This window comes from Scyliorhinus canicula, chromosome 2, assembly GCF_902713615.1.
Source record: "Scyliorhinus canicula chromosome 2, sScyCan1.1, whole genome shotgun sequence".
Classification (NCBI taxonomy): Eukaryota; Metazoa; Chordata; class Chondrichthyes; order Carcharhiniformes; family Scyliorhinidae; genus Scyliorhinus; species Scyliorhinus canicula.
This window is the reverse complement of record NC_052147.1, coordinates 139,889,088-139,901,842: the sequence shown is the minus strand read 5'-3', so window position 1 is coordinate 139,901,842 and position 12,755 is coordinate 139,889,088. Positions and strand designations below refer to the sequence as shown.

General features: G+C 44.9%; 1 protein-coding gene across 1 annotated transcript in view; it reads left to right on the top strand.

Moving 5' to 3' along the window:
• col6a1 (collagen, type VI, alpha 1) overlaps positions 1-12,755 on the top strand; it is a 98,795-nt gene that overhangs the window by 38,617 nt on the left and 47,423 nt on the right. The window contains exons 16-21 of the mRNA XM_038787136.1: positions 2,380-2,442; positions 4,036-4,089; positions 5,330-5,365; positions 6,712-6,774; positions 7,949-8,011; positions 11,094-11,156. Of these exons, the coding sequence (XP_038643064.1) occupies positions 2,380-2,442; positions 4,036-4,089; positions 5,330-5,365; positions 6,712-6,774; positions 7,949-8,011; positions 11,094-11,156 (342 nt within the window). The remainder of the gene's footprint in view (positions 1-2,379; positions 2,443-4,035; positions 4,090-5,329; positions 5,366-6,711; positions 6,775-7,948; positions 8,012-11,093; positions 11,157-12,755) is intronic.

Here is a 12,755-nt window from a genome sequence, read left to right as displayed (position 1 = left end):
TCCACTGACCCCACAAGCAGAGCCTAGGTGGCCACAGAGGTAGGTGAATGCTGAGCTGGACTCGTTAGAAGTTGTGCCTTGGCTCTAGATGTTTTAGAAGTTGTTAGGCCCTCTGGTTCTCACACTTCACGTCCTTTCACCCTCGTCCACCCACCGCCATGCCCCCTCATATCCCAGTGCTTCTTCATGGCAACCTATGCCTTTCTAAACTCCTTATTCATCTTCATAAAACACATGCCACCCTCATAGCCATTCACCCTGTATCCACCATGGGCAGACCTCAGGAGCCATGTGGAGATGGAAAATAACAAACTTCTAGCAATCAATTCAGTTCTCACTCATGCACACTTGGCAGTGAAAACTGCTCCCATTCATGAAACCCATTCAAAGCCTTCAAAGCAAATAAACTTCTATTCTGATCCACATCAAAGACAACAAATCCTTCAATACCTTCTCTAAACTGTCAGTCAATTGGTAAACGCATAACTCCCTGCTGAGATAATTGTAGCCTAATAATAACCTTGGGAAATGCCAACAAAGACCTCTATTGAAATTGCATGGGGACATGGCAATGTTTTTTTCTAATCTACACCAGATGGGCTGTCAATCAAAGTAGTCCATCAGTGGGATTTCTAAACTCTTAATTTCAAATGGCCATGTTAAGTTTGAGTTTCGCTCTTGTGTGATTCACATCCCACCACCATAAAAAATTGGATTTGTCAGAAATGGGGGCAGGACGTCTACATTTGGGCCCAGCCCACTATTTCTAAATGTATGCAGAGTCTTTCAGGATTGCAAAAATCTGGCTTAAGTTGTGTTTATTCTTGTTAAAAGGGGATCCCTAATTCATGATCCAGGTCTGAATACTGCTCGAGCACATTTTCCTTTTTGTTTTCCTCAATATTTAAAAGGCTTCTGGGTCTTGAAAATATCTCGCAGAATTGACGCTTTTCTAGACATCACCAAAACTTTTAGTGAATAGGCAATAGTCTTTGGTTACACAGGATTGAGGAAGGCCTCATTAAAAGCAATTATATTTCCTTGTAGTGAGAGTTTAGAACCAGTTGAAGGGCTCTGAAAATTCTTGCTGTTTGCCCCTCAACCATCTGACACTCTGAAGGACAGATAGCTTCATTGTTTTCTATAAAATGGTCCACCTTGGCATGAAATCAAGTCACAGGCCAAGTATTATCACAAAACAAATGGATTTGTGGCACAGTGGTATTGTTACTGGACTAGTAACCCAGAGATACAGTGTCATGCTCTGGGGACACGGGGTTGAATCCCACCAGGGCAAATGGTGGAATTTGTATTCAATAAAAAGTCTAACAGCGACCCTCAAACCATTGTTGATTGTTGTAAAAACCCATCTGGTTCGCTAGTGTGCGTTAGGGAAGGACTGATTCAAAATAACAGTGCACTTGTAGCCTCTCTCAAAAAAGTTACAAATGCAACGTTACCTGGGTCTGCTTAAGCCCTCCAAACAATAATAAAATCTATAAAGTCAACCTGATATACCAGCTCCGAAAATTGCAGGATTTGTAACTTGTTTAAACATGAACACCTGGTGTATAGACCATTAGAACCATTTCACATAACAAAAAGCACCCATGGCCGAGGCTATTGTGTGCAATTATCACAGTCTTGCTGCCATGGTCCTAATCAATGTAACCCATGAACCAGCCAGCTCACCCTCTCCAAATCCTAGTGTCCACCATTTTTAGCTCCACCCAACTGTGAGAAGTTGAATGGAAGTGACTTCACTTGGCAGAGAAATGAAAATACTCTGAAAACAAGGGTGCAAAGGTGGAATGCAGAGGGGGGTGGGGAGTCAGTGTTGGTGATGTGAGGTTTCTAAATGTAGTCGAAATCCGAAGCTGGGTGCACATTATAAGGAAGCAAGGCCTAATCAAACATGATAACCTTCAGTTTACTTCACACTGATCTTAGTTCAGACCATTGCATCCAGTTTGCCCCAATGATGGTAGTCAGAACAAAGCCCATTCGTCCATCCAGTCGTGCCCCACATAACTTGGGTGGCTTGTATTGCAATCTGAAACTGTGTGTATTGATCTCCTGCATGAGGTGAGAAATGCTATTAAAAACCCAAGGCCAATTAAAGGAAATAAAATCTGGAAAATTCCCATCCCAGTACCAGAATGGATAATATTAATAGGTACTTACCTCCTGTTGGAGGTGACCTCCACCATAGTCGAAGACAAATTTATCACTCTTGAAGGAATTCAGCAAATTAACGATCATTGCTTAGGTGCGTGAAGCAAACCTGTTTTGCAAGTGTGCTGAATGTACAAAATATATGTCAAAATATTCACAAAAATTTGACTTATGGAATAACTGGGTGTTTGATTCTTTACCCAGGGTGAACACGGCTTAGATGGAGAAGCAGGGCGACCAGGAGCTGTTGGGAGACCAGGAGATAAGGTTTGTTCTTATGGTTAGTTAGAGTGGCTGACCTTTCATTTCAGAGATCTGAGTTCTTTCAAATCCATCCCCGAATTTCGGTGTGAAATTTAAGTGTATATTGTTTCTACAATGTGAGTTTATGCAGTGGTAACCCAAGGCCATTGTATTCACTTTCTTTGGCCACTTTGAAGATGGTCCCCATGGCATAAAAATACCCCAATATGAAGTTAATTGACATTAAATTGGCAATCTCGCTTAGAGAGAGCAGGAACTGGCCAGTGTGGGAACTACACATTGTCAATGGTATGGGAAGAGTTTCTCCTTTGGGTTGGGCCAGAGGCATAGAGGTGAGATATTATAGATCAGGGGTGGGCAAACTACGGCCCGCGGGCCGCATGCGGCCCGACAAAGGTTTTTATGCGGCCCGCCAATGAGGTGCCCGGAATCATAACCGGCATTTTTGAAAAGCCGCCGGGGAAAAGCCGCTGAAGTAAATGCGCTTATTGAATAAGCGCATTTACTTCAGCGGCTTTTCCCCGGCGGCTTTTCAAAAATGCTGGTTATGATTCCGGGCACCTCATTGGCGGGCCGCATAAAAACGCGCGTAGTGGGGTGGATGAGTGGGGCTGTCTCATTGGTCGGTTTAGTTGGCTGTGCGACCAATAGGAGTCCAGGTTACAAACAATAAGCCTTATTATCGTTTGTAACCTGGACTCCTATTGGTCGCACACCCAACTAAACCGACCAATAAAGCAGCCCCACTCATCCACCCCACTACGCGCGTTTTTATCGTTGACTCAGCCAGGCTGTGCTTCTGTCAGTGTTAAGGATCAGCAAAAGCAACTTGACACCTGATTTCAACAAACTGGTAAATGACTGCAGTCAGATGCATCATTCTCATTGACATTGTTCTGTTACTTACTGAGTTACTTTGTTTTTCAAATAAATGTGCTTTTTTTTCTTTAAAGACCTTTTATTTTGGCTATTTAAAATATTAATAATTTTACTTAATATACTATGCGGCCCTTTAAAATTGTGAATTTCTGAATGTGGCCCTTGCACGGAAAAGTTTGCCCACCCCTGTTATAGATGAAGCTTTATTCTACAGTTGCCTCTGCTATATGCTGAATGCTGGCACTCAGTGCCTGCAATGTGGAAATATTATTTCCCCATAAACCCACCTTGTCCAATGCAGAATTCACCCAAAAAAAAATAATTTGTTCCCCTGTTTGTTAGCCATTAGTTTGCTGTTAATAAGGTGGTATTACGAGCATGAGGATTCATCATCGCTCACCTCATGTCACTGTGTTTCATGGTCGGTACTGAGGGGATTAAGGTGGAGGCTATTGTCCACCCAGTGGTTTGAGCAACATGTCAAAAACTGATGGGTGTTAGAGTTTGACTGAATTCAGGCCAAAAGGGAATAAAAAGATTGATTGATTAACAAGAAAGAGAATGTCATTCTGGTCTTCATTTATCATCTTCAAAAATGTGGGATTTAGCTATTGGGCCTGTGGGGAATATTCATTCGCAGCGTTGCTAAGGTTGTTCTTAGAGATGTTCTTGTCTTGAACGATCACAAACACTGAGGTACGGCATTTATGTGAATAGGGAAATCCTGGCCCCAGAGGAAGTAACGGAGACCCCGGGGAGAGAGGCGATGATGTAAGTAACTTTCTCCTTAACTGTGTCTTTTCAGCTCATTGAATAGTGATGGACAGCAGAATTCTGGCTCAGTATGGCCTTGTCTTCGCATTTTAGTGCTGTAGGACTAGAACTACATGTCATTTAACTTGCGATTTGTAGCTGCACTGATCATCATGGTTCAAGCTTGGGCACTGGAGATTGCGAGCATATTTGGAATCCTCTCCATGAATACAAGAAACAACAGTCAGAAAAATTGGAAATAAATCTGACATCATGGCAAGCGTTGAGAACTAGTGTTCTCGCTGGCACAGTGTTGGCCTACCAGGCAACTGGCATGTCCAGAATAAGGGGTAACAATGTAAAAAGCCCATGTGGGCCATTTTTAGTGTGAGCAAGCCTTTGGCCTAATGGTAACATTTCTACCTTTTTATGTCTGAGCAGATATCTTTGCTCAGGCCCCAGTGGCTCTGAATGCTGGCTCGATGTCCAGTGGGGATAATTATGTCTAGTGAGTCCATTATGAGGGCAATGGGAATCATATAGGACTAACTAACCAAACGGTGGGTGGAAAACCATGGAAGAAGTAATCGCGGAATATATTATCGGACTATTCATCAGTCTGTGAGTGCTTCCTCCTGTCCTTCAAGGGAAGAGTGTGTGATAGCAACACCAAACTTCACTGGGGCATGGATAATAATGTTACCTTGGGCGGGATTCTCCCGTACCCAGTGGGGCGGGGAGTCCCGGCGGGACGGAGTGGCATGAACCACTGTGGCATCGGCCCGTTCCAAAGGTGTGGAATCCTCCGTCATCCCTGCCATCACGGAGGCTGACACGGCTGGCACGGAGGAAAAAAGTGCCCCCACGGCATAGGCCCTCCCACAGATTGGTGGGCCCCGATCGCAAGCCAGGGCACCGTGGGGGCACCCCCCAGGGCCAGATCGCCCCGTGCCCCCCCCAGGGCCCCGGAGCCCGCCCATGCCGCCAGGTCCTGCCGGTAAGGGACCTAGTCTGATCTACGCCGGCGGGACTGACAAAGAACCAGCGGGAGTTCGGCCCACCCATCGCGGGGCGGAGAATCGCCGGGGGGGGGGGGGGGGGGGGGGCGCTATGAGCGGCCGCCGACCGGCGCGCCGCGATTCCTGCCCCCTGCCGAATCTCCAGTGCCGGAGAATTCGGCGGCCGGTGGGGGCGGGATTCACGGGATTCATCTATCTTGTATGATTTGTTGTTGATAAATGTTTGTTTTTCTGCACAGGGACCTCCAGGAAACGATGGCGAAGTTGGCGAGCCGGTAATTGGGATGGTTTTACATGCATAGCCAGGAGCCTTTTAACCAAGGGATCGACTCAATCAATTGCTGAACATTAGAGATACATAACAAAGAGAACCACACAAACACTGCCATATATTTCACTTCTGCTGTGAAAAAGTTACTTATTTTTCTTTGTATGTCATGTCCCTCACATAATTTAATGCCAAATTTGGCACACCTGCCTTGCGTGTGCGGCTTGTAATTGTCAGCAGAGACACGCTGGAAATCCCTGAATTGACAGTAAGAACTATCTAACAGCTTCCTCCACAGAGTTGGATGAAAAAGCGAAGGAAATGTATTTATTACACATAACCTAAGGAGTTTAATTTCCTCTGGGATCACATTCGTTAGTGCAGTTACATAAACGATTGGAAACAACTGTTTTAAAATAGTGCAGGCGTGTGTGTGCGTTTGATAAATCCCTCAGTGTCTGTTTGATACAGGCCTCTGCTTGTTCATTTAAAATGGATTTATGGCCTTGTTCTCAAGAGCAACCTAGAGGAATTTAAGTGTTTCTGCAGGAAAACATTTATATATAAATTCAATTTGGAAAAAGAATCCTCTCCAATAGTGTTTGGCTCTACAATTACTCGCTGGTCCATCTGTTTGTACACAACCACAATGAGCCATGAATTTGATTGGCCAGAGTATGGGGTATGTAACAATAGTTCTTCTGGAGTACTCCATTTGCAGTAGCCTGATGAATGGCAGTGGCGGGGCATTGGCGGAGGTGGGGGGGGGGGGGGGGGGGGGGGGGGTGTTGAGGCAAGAGTCAGGTTAGCTCTTCCACCTGTTCCCCTTATGCCGAGGTGGGGGGGGTGGAGGGGCATGTCTGAGTGACTCCCAAGCTACCCCATGAATTCCATTCCATATGCCACATCCCTTTAAACACCTCCGTGAACTCAATGCCAACTGAGAACTGGACCCTATTACAGACCTCATAAAGGCTTCAAGTGGACGGTGATCAATTCCTGAAGGGATTCCTCGGGGATAGTTGGAAGAATAAAAATGAGGACATCTCAAATCTTTCAGTGCCACAAAAACGCTAAAATCCAATCAAGATCTTCCAGCTGTTGAGCCAAAATTCCTTATACCTGAATGGCCAAAGGGGCAATTTCCCAAGGCTACATAAATAATCTCTGGCAAATACGTCATCTGAGCTCATGTGTCCTGCACCTGTTTAACACTGAGATGTGGTGGGAAACAGTACCCTAATGCTCCTTGCATTGATGTCACTAACACACATCTATACAACTTCAGATGATCACTGTGCCATCCAGATGTTTGCCTGAATAATATTCTAACTTCCTTCTCCTATTCTTGAGGGTCCTTCCGGTGAATCAGGACTGCCCGGGCCTCCAGGGCCAAGAGGAGTTAGGGGAATTAAGGTAAGACTCAAAGGCAATGCGAAGAATTGATGGTAAGCAATATAGGAACAGGAGAAGACCATTCAGCCCCTCAAGCCTATTTTGACATTCAATCAGATCATGACTAATGTGTGCCTGGCCTCCATTTACCTGCATTGACCCTATAACCTTACCTTTACCCAACAACAATCTATCAACTCCTTTAATCATCTCAAACACTTCAAACAGATATCCTCGTAATTGTCTATCCTCAATGAGCCCACTTAAGTTGATAACTGATCAAATGGCAATCATGTTCTGGAGCCCCGGTACTCTCCATCACTAGGAACGTTTTCTGCCTAGTCTCGGGCTACCTATGCAATCAATAGTTATGCAGTCTCTGAAAGAATTGCTGCTGATTGCTATCACATTCTGTCCTTTGGTTGGGAATAGGCCTGCATGGGATGTAACAGGAATAATGTGAACCCTTGCACCTTGCCTCACCTTGCGTATCATGTCAGAGGGCAACCAACAGAAGAGCTGAGAGATAGTGAAGAAGAGAGCAGAAAATAAATGAGTGCATGATCAGCATTGACTTGTGTACTTTATTCTTCCACGGGACATTGGTATCACTGGCGAGGCCAGCATTTGGTGCCCATCCCTAAATGCCCTTAGAATCAAAGAATCCCTACAGGAAGAGGCCATTTAGCCCATCAAGTCTGCACTGACCCTTGGAAAGAACACCTCATCCAGGCCCACTCCTCCACCTATCCCCAACACCCCACCTTGCCATTTAGACACTAAGGACAATTTAGCCTGGCCAATCCACCTAACCTGAAAATCTTTGGAGTGTGGAAGGAAACCGGAGTACCGGGAGGAAACCCACACAGACACAAGGAGAAAGTACAAACTCCACACAGACAGTCAACAGAGGCTGGAATGGAACCCGTTTCCCTGGCACTGCATGCTAACCACTGTGCCGCCATATGGCCCATGCTGAACTGAGTGGCTTTGTTAGACCATTACGTCAACCACATTGCTGAGGGCCTGGAGTCACGTAACCCTAAAGAGCGTTTGTGAACTGGGCAGGTTTTTGCAACAATCAATGATAATTGACATGGTCCCCATTCCAGAGACCAGCTTTGTATTCCAGGATTATTAATTCAATTTCAATTGCAGCAATGTAACACATATTTTGTACTACTTTGCTCCACAGGGAGACATCGGCCCCGAGGGTCAACCAGGACATGAGGGCCCTCCTGGACTTAGTGGCGTGCCGGTAAATATACACATAACCAGTACCTCTTAGCTAAATAGAAGAATAATTAGATGGAAGATCCACTAGTGGATCTCAGCCCATTGATCATGACCAATTAACACTATGGTTCTCTCCCGATGTAAACATGTGATGAGAAAAATTTATTGTTTGTACTGCCACAGTACATAACTTGCTCTCAAACTGTACCCCTAAGTGGGTAGATGCAGGGAGGCTGTTCCAGATGGTGGGGAAGTGTATTATGGGACTTGTGCTCCTTTAAGGGACGGACTCCACTGACCACATGAGTGGCTCGGAGCTAATTTCAATGGAGTCTATGAACCGCGGTCAATGGGGAGTTTGTGAGGGGCTCTGGAAACAGAACCCCTCGAAGTGTAGACCAGGGAGCTGAAGTGTTCAGATCTGTTGTATAGTGTTCCATGCCTGTTATCCATCTACCTTTGCCTTTCAACAAGAAGTCTGCAGTGTATGTTTCAGGCCTCCACAGTGAAGAATGTTTCCTGGTTTGCCTTCTGAACCCCTTGCTCTGAGCTCCTCCACCAGACCACATAGTTTCCTTGAAACTCCTTTAAACATCTTGAACGTCTCAATTAGATGACTCCTCAATATTCAATAGCTAAGGGCATACAAGCCCCCAACACACCACCACCAGCCTCCCGCCCGCCCAATAATTAACCTTCTAGTCCCGGTATCCTGCTGGTGAATCTCCTGCCTCTTCAAAGTCAAGATGACTGTTAGAACTTGATTAAATACATATAAGAGAAAAAACAGTGAAAGTTGAAAATTAAAGATACCAGTCCAAACTGGCCTGTACACCTTAAAATTGAATTCCAGTATTGCTGGTGCTTATATAAATTATTTTTACTGGGATTTGAACACTGTGAATTAATTGTTCATTCTGAAAAGAACAAGAAGTGATATTGTGGCTAGCATGATATGGGGAAGCGCCGTTGTGTATTTTGATCAGTTTTCCTTTCCACAACATAGTTTACAACGTTTGAGCACCAAATCTGGATACCCTCCTATTTTCCACCATACTAATAGTGAAAATGAGCCCTGTGATGTCAGGGGACTGAGATATGAGGGAAACTCAGAAATACTTCAGCACGATAGGTGGTGAATGGGAGCAAATTTTCGTAAAGATTAACATGACAATAAACAGTATAGAAATGACCAAGCTTGCAACACTACAGGTTAAACCTGGGCGGGGGTAAAGGAATTGTTTCTTGGGCTGAGAACAGTTGTCAATTGAACCAATTTCCATGTGCTGGGGCCTCAGTTGTGGCTGAAAAGAATCCGGCCCTATGAGTCAGTCAATTTTCCTGGCATCTCTGGCAGCCACTTAAGACAGTCTAGAGGCCCCTTGCATGTCTTTCATTTTTTTTAAAACTTAGAGTAGCCAATTATTTTTTTTCCAATTAAGGGGCAATTTAGCATGGCCAATCCACCTACCCTACACATCTTTGGGTTGTGGGGGTGAAACCCATGCAGACATGGGGAGAATGTGCAAACTCCACACCGTCAGTGACCCAAGGCCAGGATTCTAACCTGGATCCTCAGCACCTCAGTCCCAGTGCTAACCACTGCGCCACCTGCCACCCTACTCTTGCATGTTTTAATGCCCTCTTTGAGGACCCCACTGTGAACCGGGGCTGTCCTGAGCAGAGCCAGGGCTGGGCCTACTCCATTTGACTTTTCCTGGTCCAGATCCGACCTTTTAGTGGCTGACAGTTTATATTTTGATGTTTGATGTGGAGCCATTTATTGTGCTCTTCTCTGTCTGCTCTGCAGGGTACCTGAGGGCCACTACTGGCCCCATGGTCAACCCTGCAGTCCTGCTGTCATTCATTCCCCAGTGCTCCTCCCCACCCAATCCCCTCACCCTCTCAATAGATTGACCAAAGACCCCTGTTGGCCTAAATCTGAATGCTGACAATGGGTGAGCTGCACCTGAAGAAATAATCAGCTTGTCCAATGATTCAAATGAGGCCCAGTTTCAGGTCGACTTCATGCTTCCGGTTCATGATGGGGGAGGGGCAGTTGGGGTGGGGGGGGGGGGGGGGGGGGGTGCGGGGAATGCATTAAAACAGACCAGACTCCATTTTCTGCCCCTGGGTATTGAACACAGCTTTTGATGGTCCTGTAAGAGTAGAACTCACTTGGATTTTAATGATTTATAGCACTGTAGGCTAATAAAGGCCAGAAACCATGGTAACCAAATCATTCTGTAATTTTCAACAGCAAGACATACACCAGATGCACTAAACTATCAAGAGCTAACATGCTCATATGTTTGCCAAACCTTGGAGCAGTACATTTAACAGAAATTCAGAACAGTTATAAGAATGAACCATGTTTCTCAAAGTGGTAATGAATCACAAGAAGTGGCAGTGTCATCTGCCTATATTTAATCATGGAGGTTGTGGGAAAATGTTATCTTGACCAGCCCCAGCCATAAAACAGAAACCCCACCTGAGCAGTGTCTGCAAATTCCAAGATTTTTGCTGAGGTTTAGCGCCAGAGATTCGGTGCAAGTCAATGCAGGTAACTCCTTCTTCATACCAACTCTGGCCTGGTTGTGTAGACACTGACATCCAACGTAAATCTATAATTTTATATCACTTTGGTATGACACCGTCTGCTGTATAAACCCGAGTGTGCCATCAGGCAGGCTGGACTCACTCTCTGACCTCCATTTCACCACCAAAGGGAGCAGAAATTGTCCTGTCCTTGAATGCTGAAGCTGTATACTTCTTATGTTTGGGAGGCGGTTCTGCCTCTGTAGGTATCTGAGCATGCTCATGTCCATGTGGAGGTAGATGAGGTCAGTAGCTTGAGATACTGCAGTGTGACTTAACATTACGGATAAAGAAGGAAAAGCAGCCATGGTCTCAGCTCTTGATCAACAAATTATTAATTGTTGTTAATTATTGCCCATCTCTGTGTGCCCTTGAGAATGTTGGTAATGCACCATCAATATGGTGCTTTTGTTAACTCTGTATCAGGGCAGTATGGTTGTCCCACCTGCCCAAATGTGCACTCTTTCTGCTGATACTCCTGAACACTTTTCATTCTTTCCTGTAAGGGAGAAGCTGGTCGACCAGGACCTAGGGGATTTAAGGGCGATATGGGACGTCCAGGACAAGAGGTTTGTACCATTTACTTGAACAATGTAATTCCAGTGGAGAGTTGGTACATAGCCTGGTATTTTACTGCTGGCTCTCACAGTCTGAGCACAACCTTAGTAACCAGACCCATACATATGCCGTGACGAGAATTGGGATAGGAAAGCCTCAATGATAATGGCGTCACTCCCCAACCTGAATAGAGTTTGTAAAATGCTCTTCCACAAACATGCCTCAATTTGTTGAGGTCAGTAGAAACCCCCTTCCACATGTCCTGTACCCTGGACAGTCTGAAAGTCTGAAACTTATGCCCATCTAAAATACAAACTGGAACCATTTCCATACATAGAACCATGATTGCCATTTCTGGGTTGGCCTAGATCAGGTATTGCATGTTTTGAAATGGGTTCAAAGGTTAAGTTCCTTTCTTTGTTGTGGGGTTGAGAAGAATAGTTATGCTCCTCCAGACTCTTGAAGGCAAGTCTGAGATACTAGTGGTCTGGCTCTTCCTGCCTTAGCCACCTCTGCTACAATGCCTCCTGATATAAGAACATAAGAATATAAGAACTAGGAGCAGGAGTAGTCAATTCAGATCTTGGGCCTGCCCCGCCATTCAATACGATCATGGCAGATCTCATCTCGACGTAATCTCCACCTTCCTGCCCTCACCGCATAATCCTTCATCCTGCTACTAATTAAAAACCTCCTTAAATTTGTTTAGTGTTCTGGCATCCACTGCACTCTGGGGCAGGGAATTCCACAGATTCATGACCCATTGATTGAAGTAATTCCTCCTCATTTCTGTTTTAAACTGTCACCCTTTAGCCTAAAACTAAGGCCTCCCATTCTAAAATGTCCAACAAGAGGAAACATTTGCTCTAAGTCTATCCTGTCAATCCTCTTCAGCATCGTATGTACCTCAATTAGATCTCCCCGCATTCTTCTAAATTCCAACGAGTATATACCTAAACTGCTCAATGTCTCTTCACAAGGCAAGTCCTTCATCCCTGGAATTAATCTAGTGAATCTTCTCTGAACCACCTCAACTACATTTACCTGTTTCCTCAAGTAAGGGGACCAAAACTGCGCACAGTACTCCAGATGCAGTCTCGCCAATGCCTTGTACAGATGGAGAAGCACGTCCCTACTTTTATATGCTATTCCATTAACAATGAATGCCAAAATTCAATTTGCCTTCCTTATTACTGCTGTACCTGCATACTACCTTCCTGCGATTTATGCACAAGGACACCCAGATCCCTCTGCACCAAAGCATTTTGAAGTTTCTCTCTATTCAGATAATAAGTTGCCTTTTTAACCTCAAATTCATCCACGTTAAATTCCATCTGCCTATTTTTTTTCCCATTCACCTAACCAATCAATATCATTTTGTACATTTCTTATTTCCTCATTGCAACTTGCTTTTCCACCTATTTTAGTGCCAGCTACAAAATTGTACATTATATCCCTTCATCCAAGTCATTCATATAGATTGTAAATAGCTGGAGCCCAAGGACCGAACTCTGTGGCACCCCTCTAGTTACAGCTTGTCAACCAGAAAAAGACTCATTTATTCCCCACTCTCTGCTTTCTATTGGTTAGCCAATCCTCTATCCAAGCCA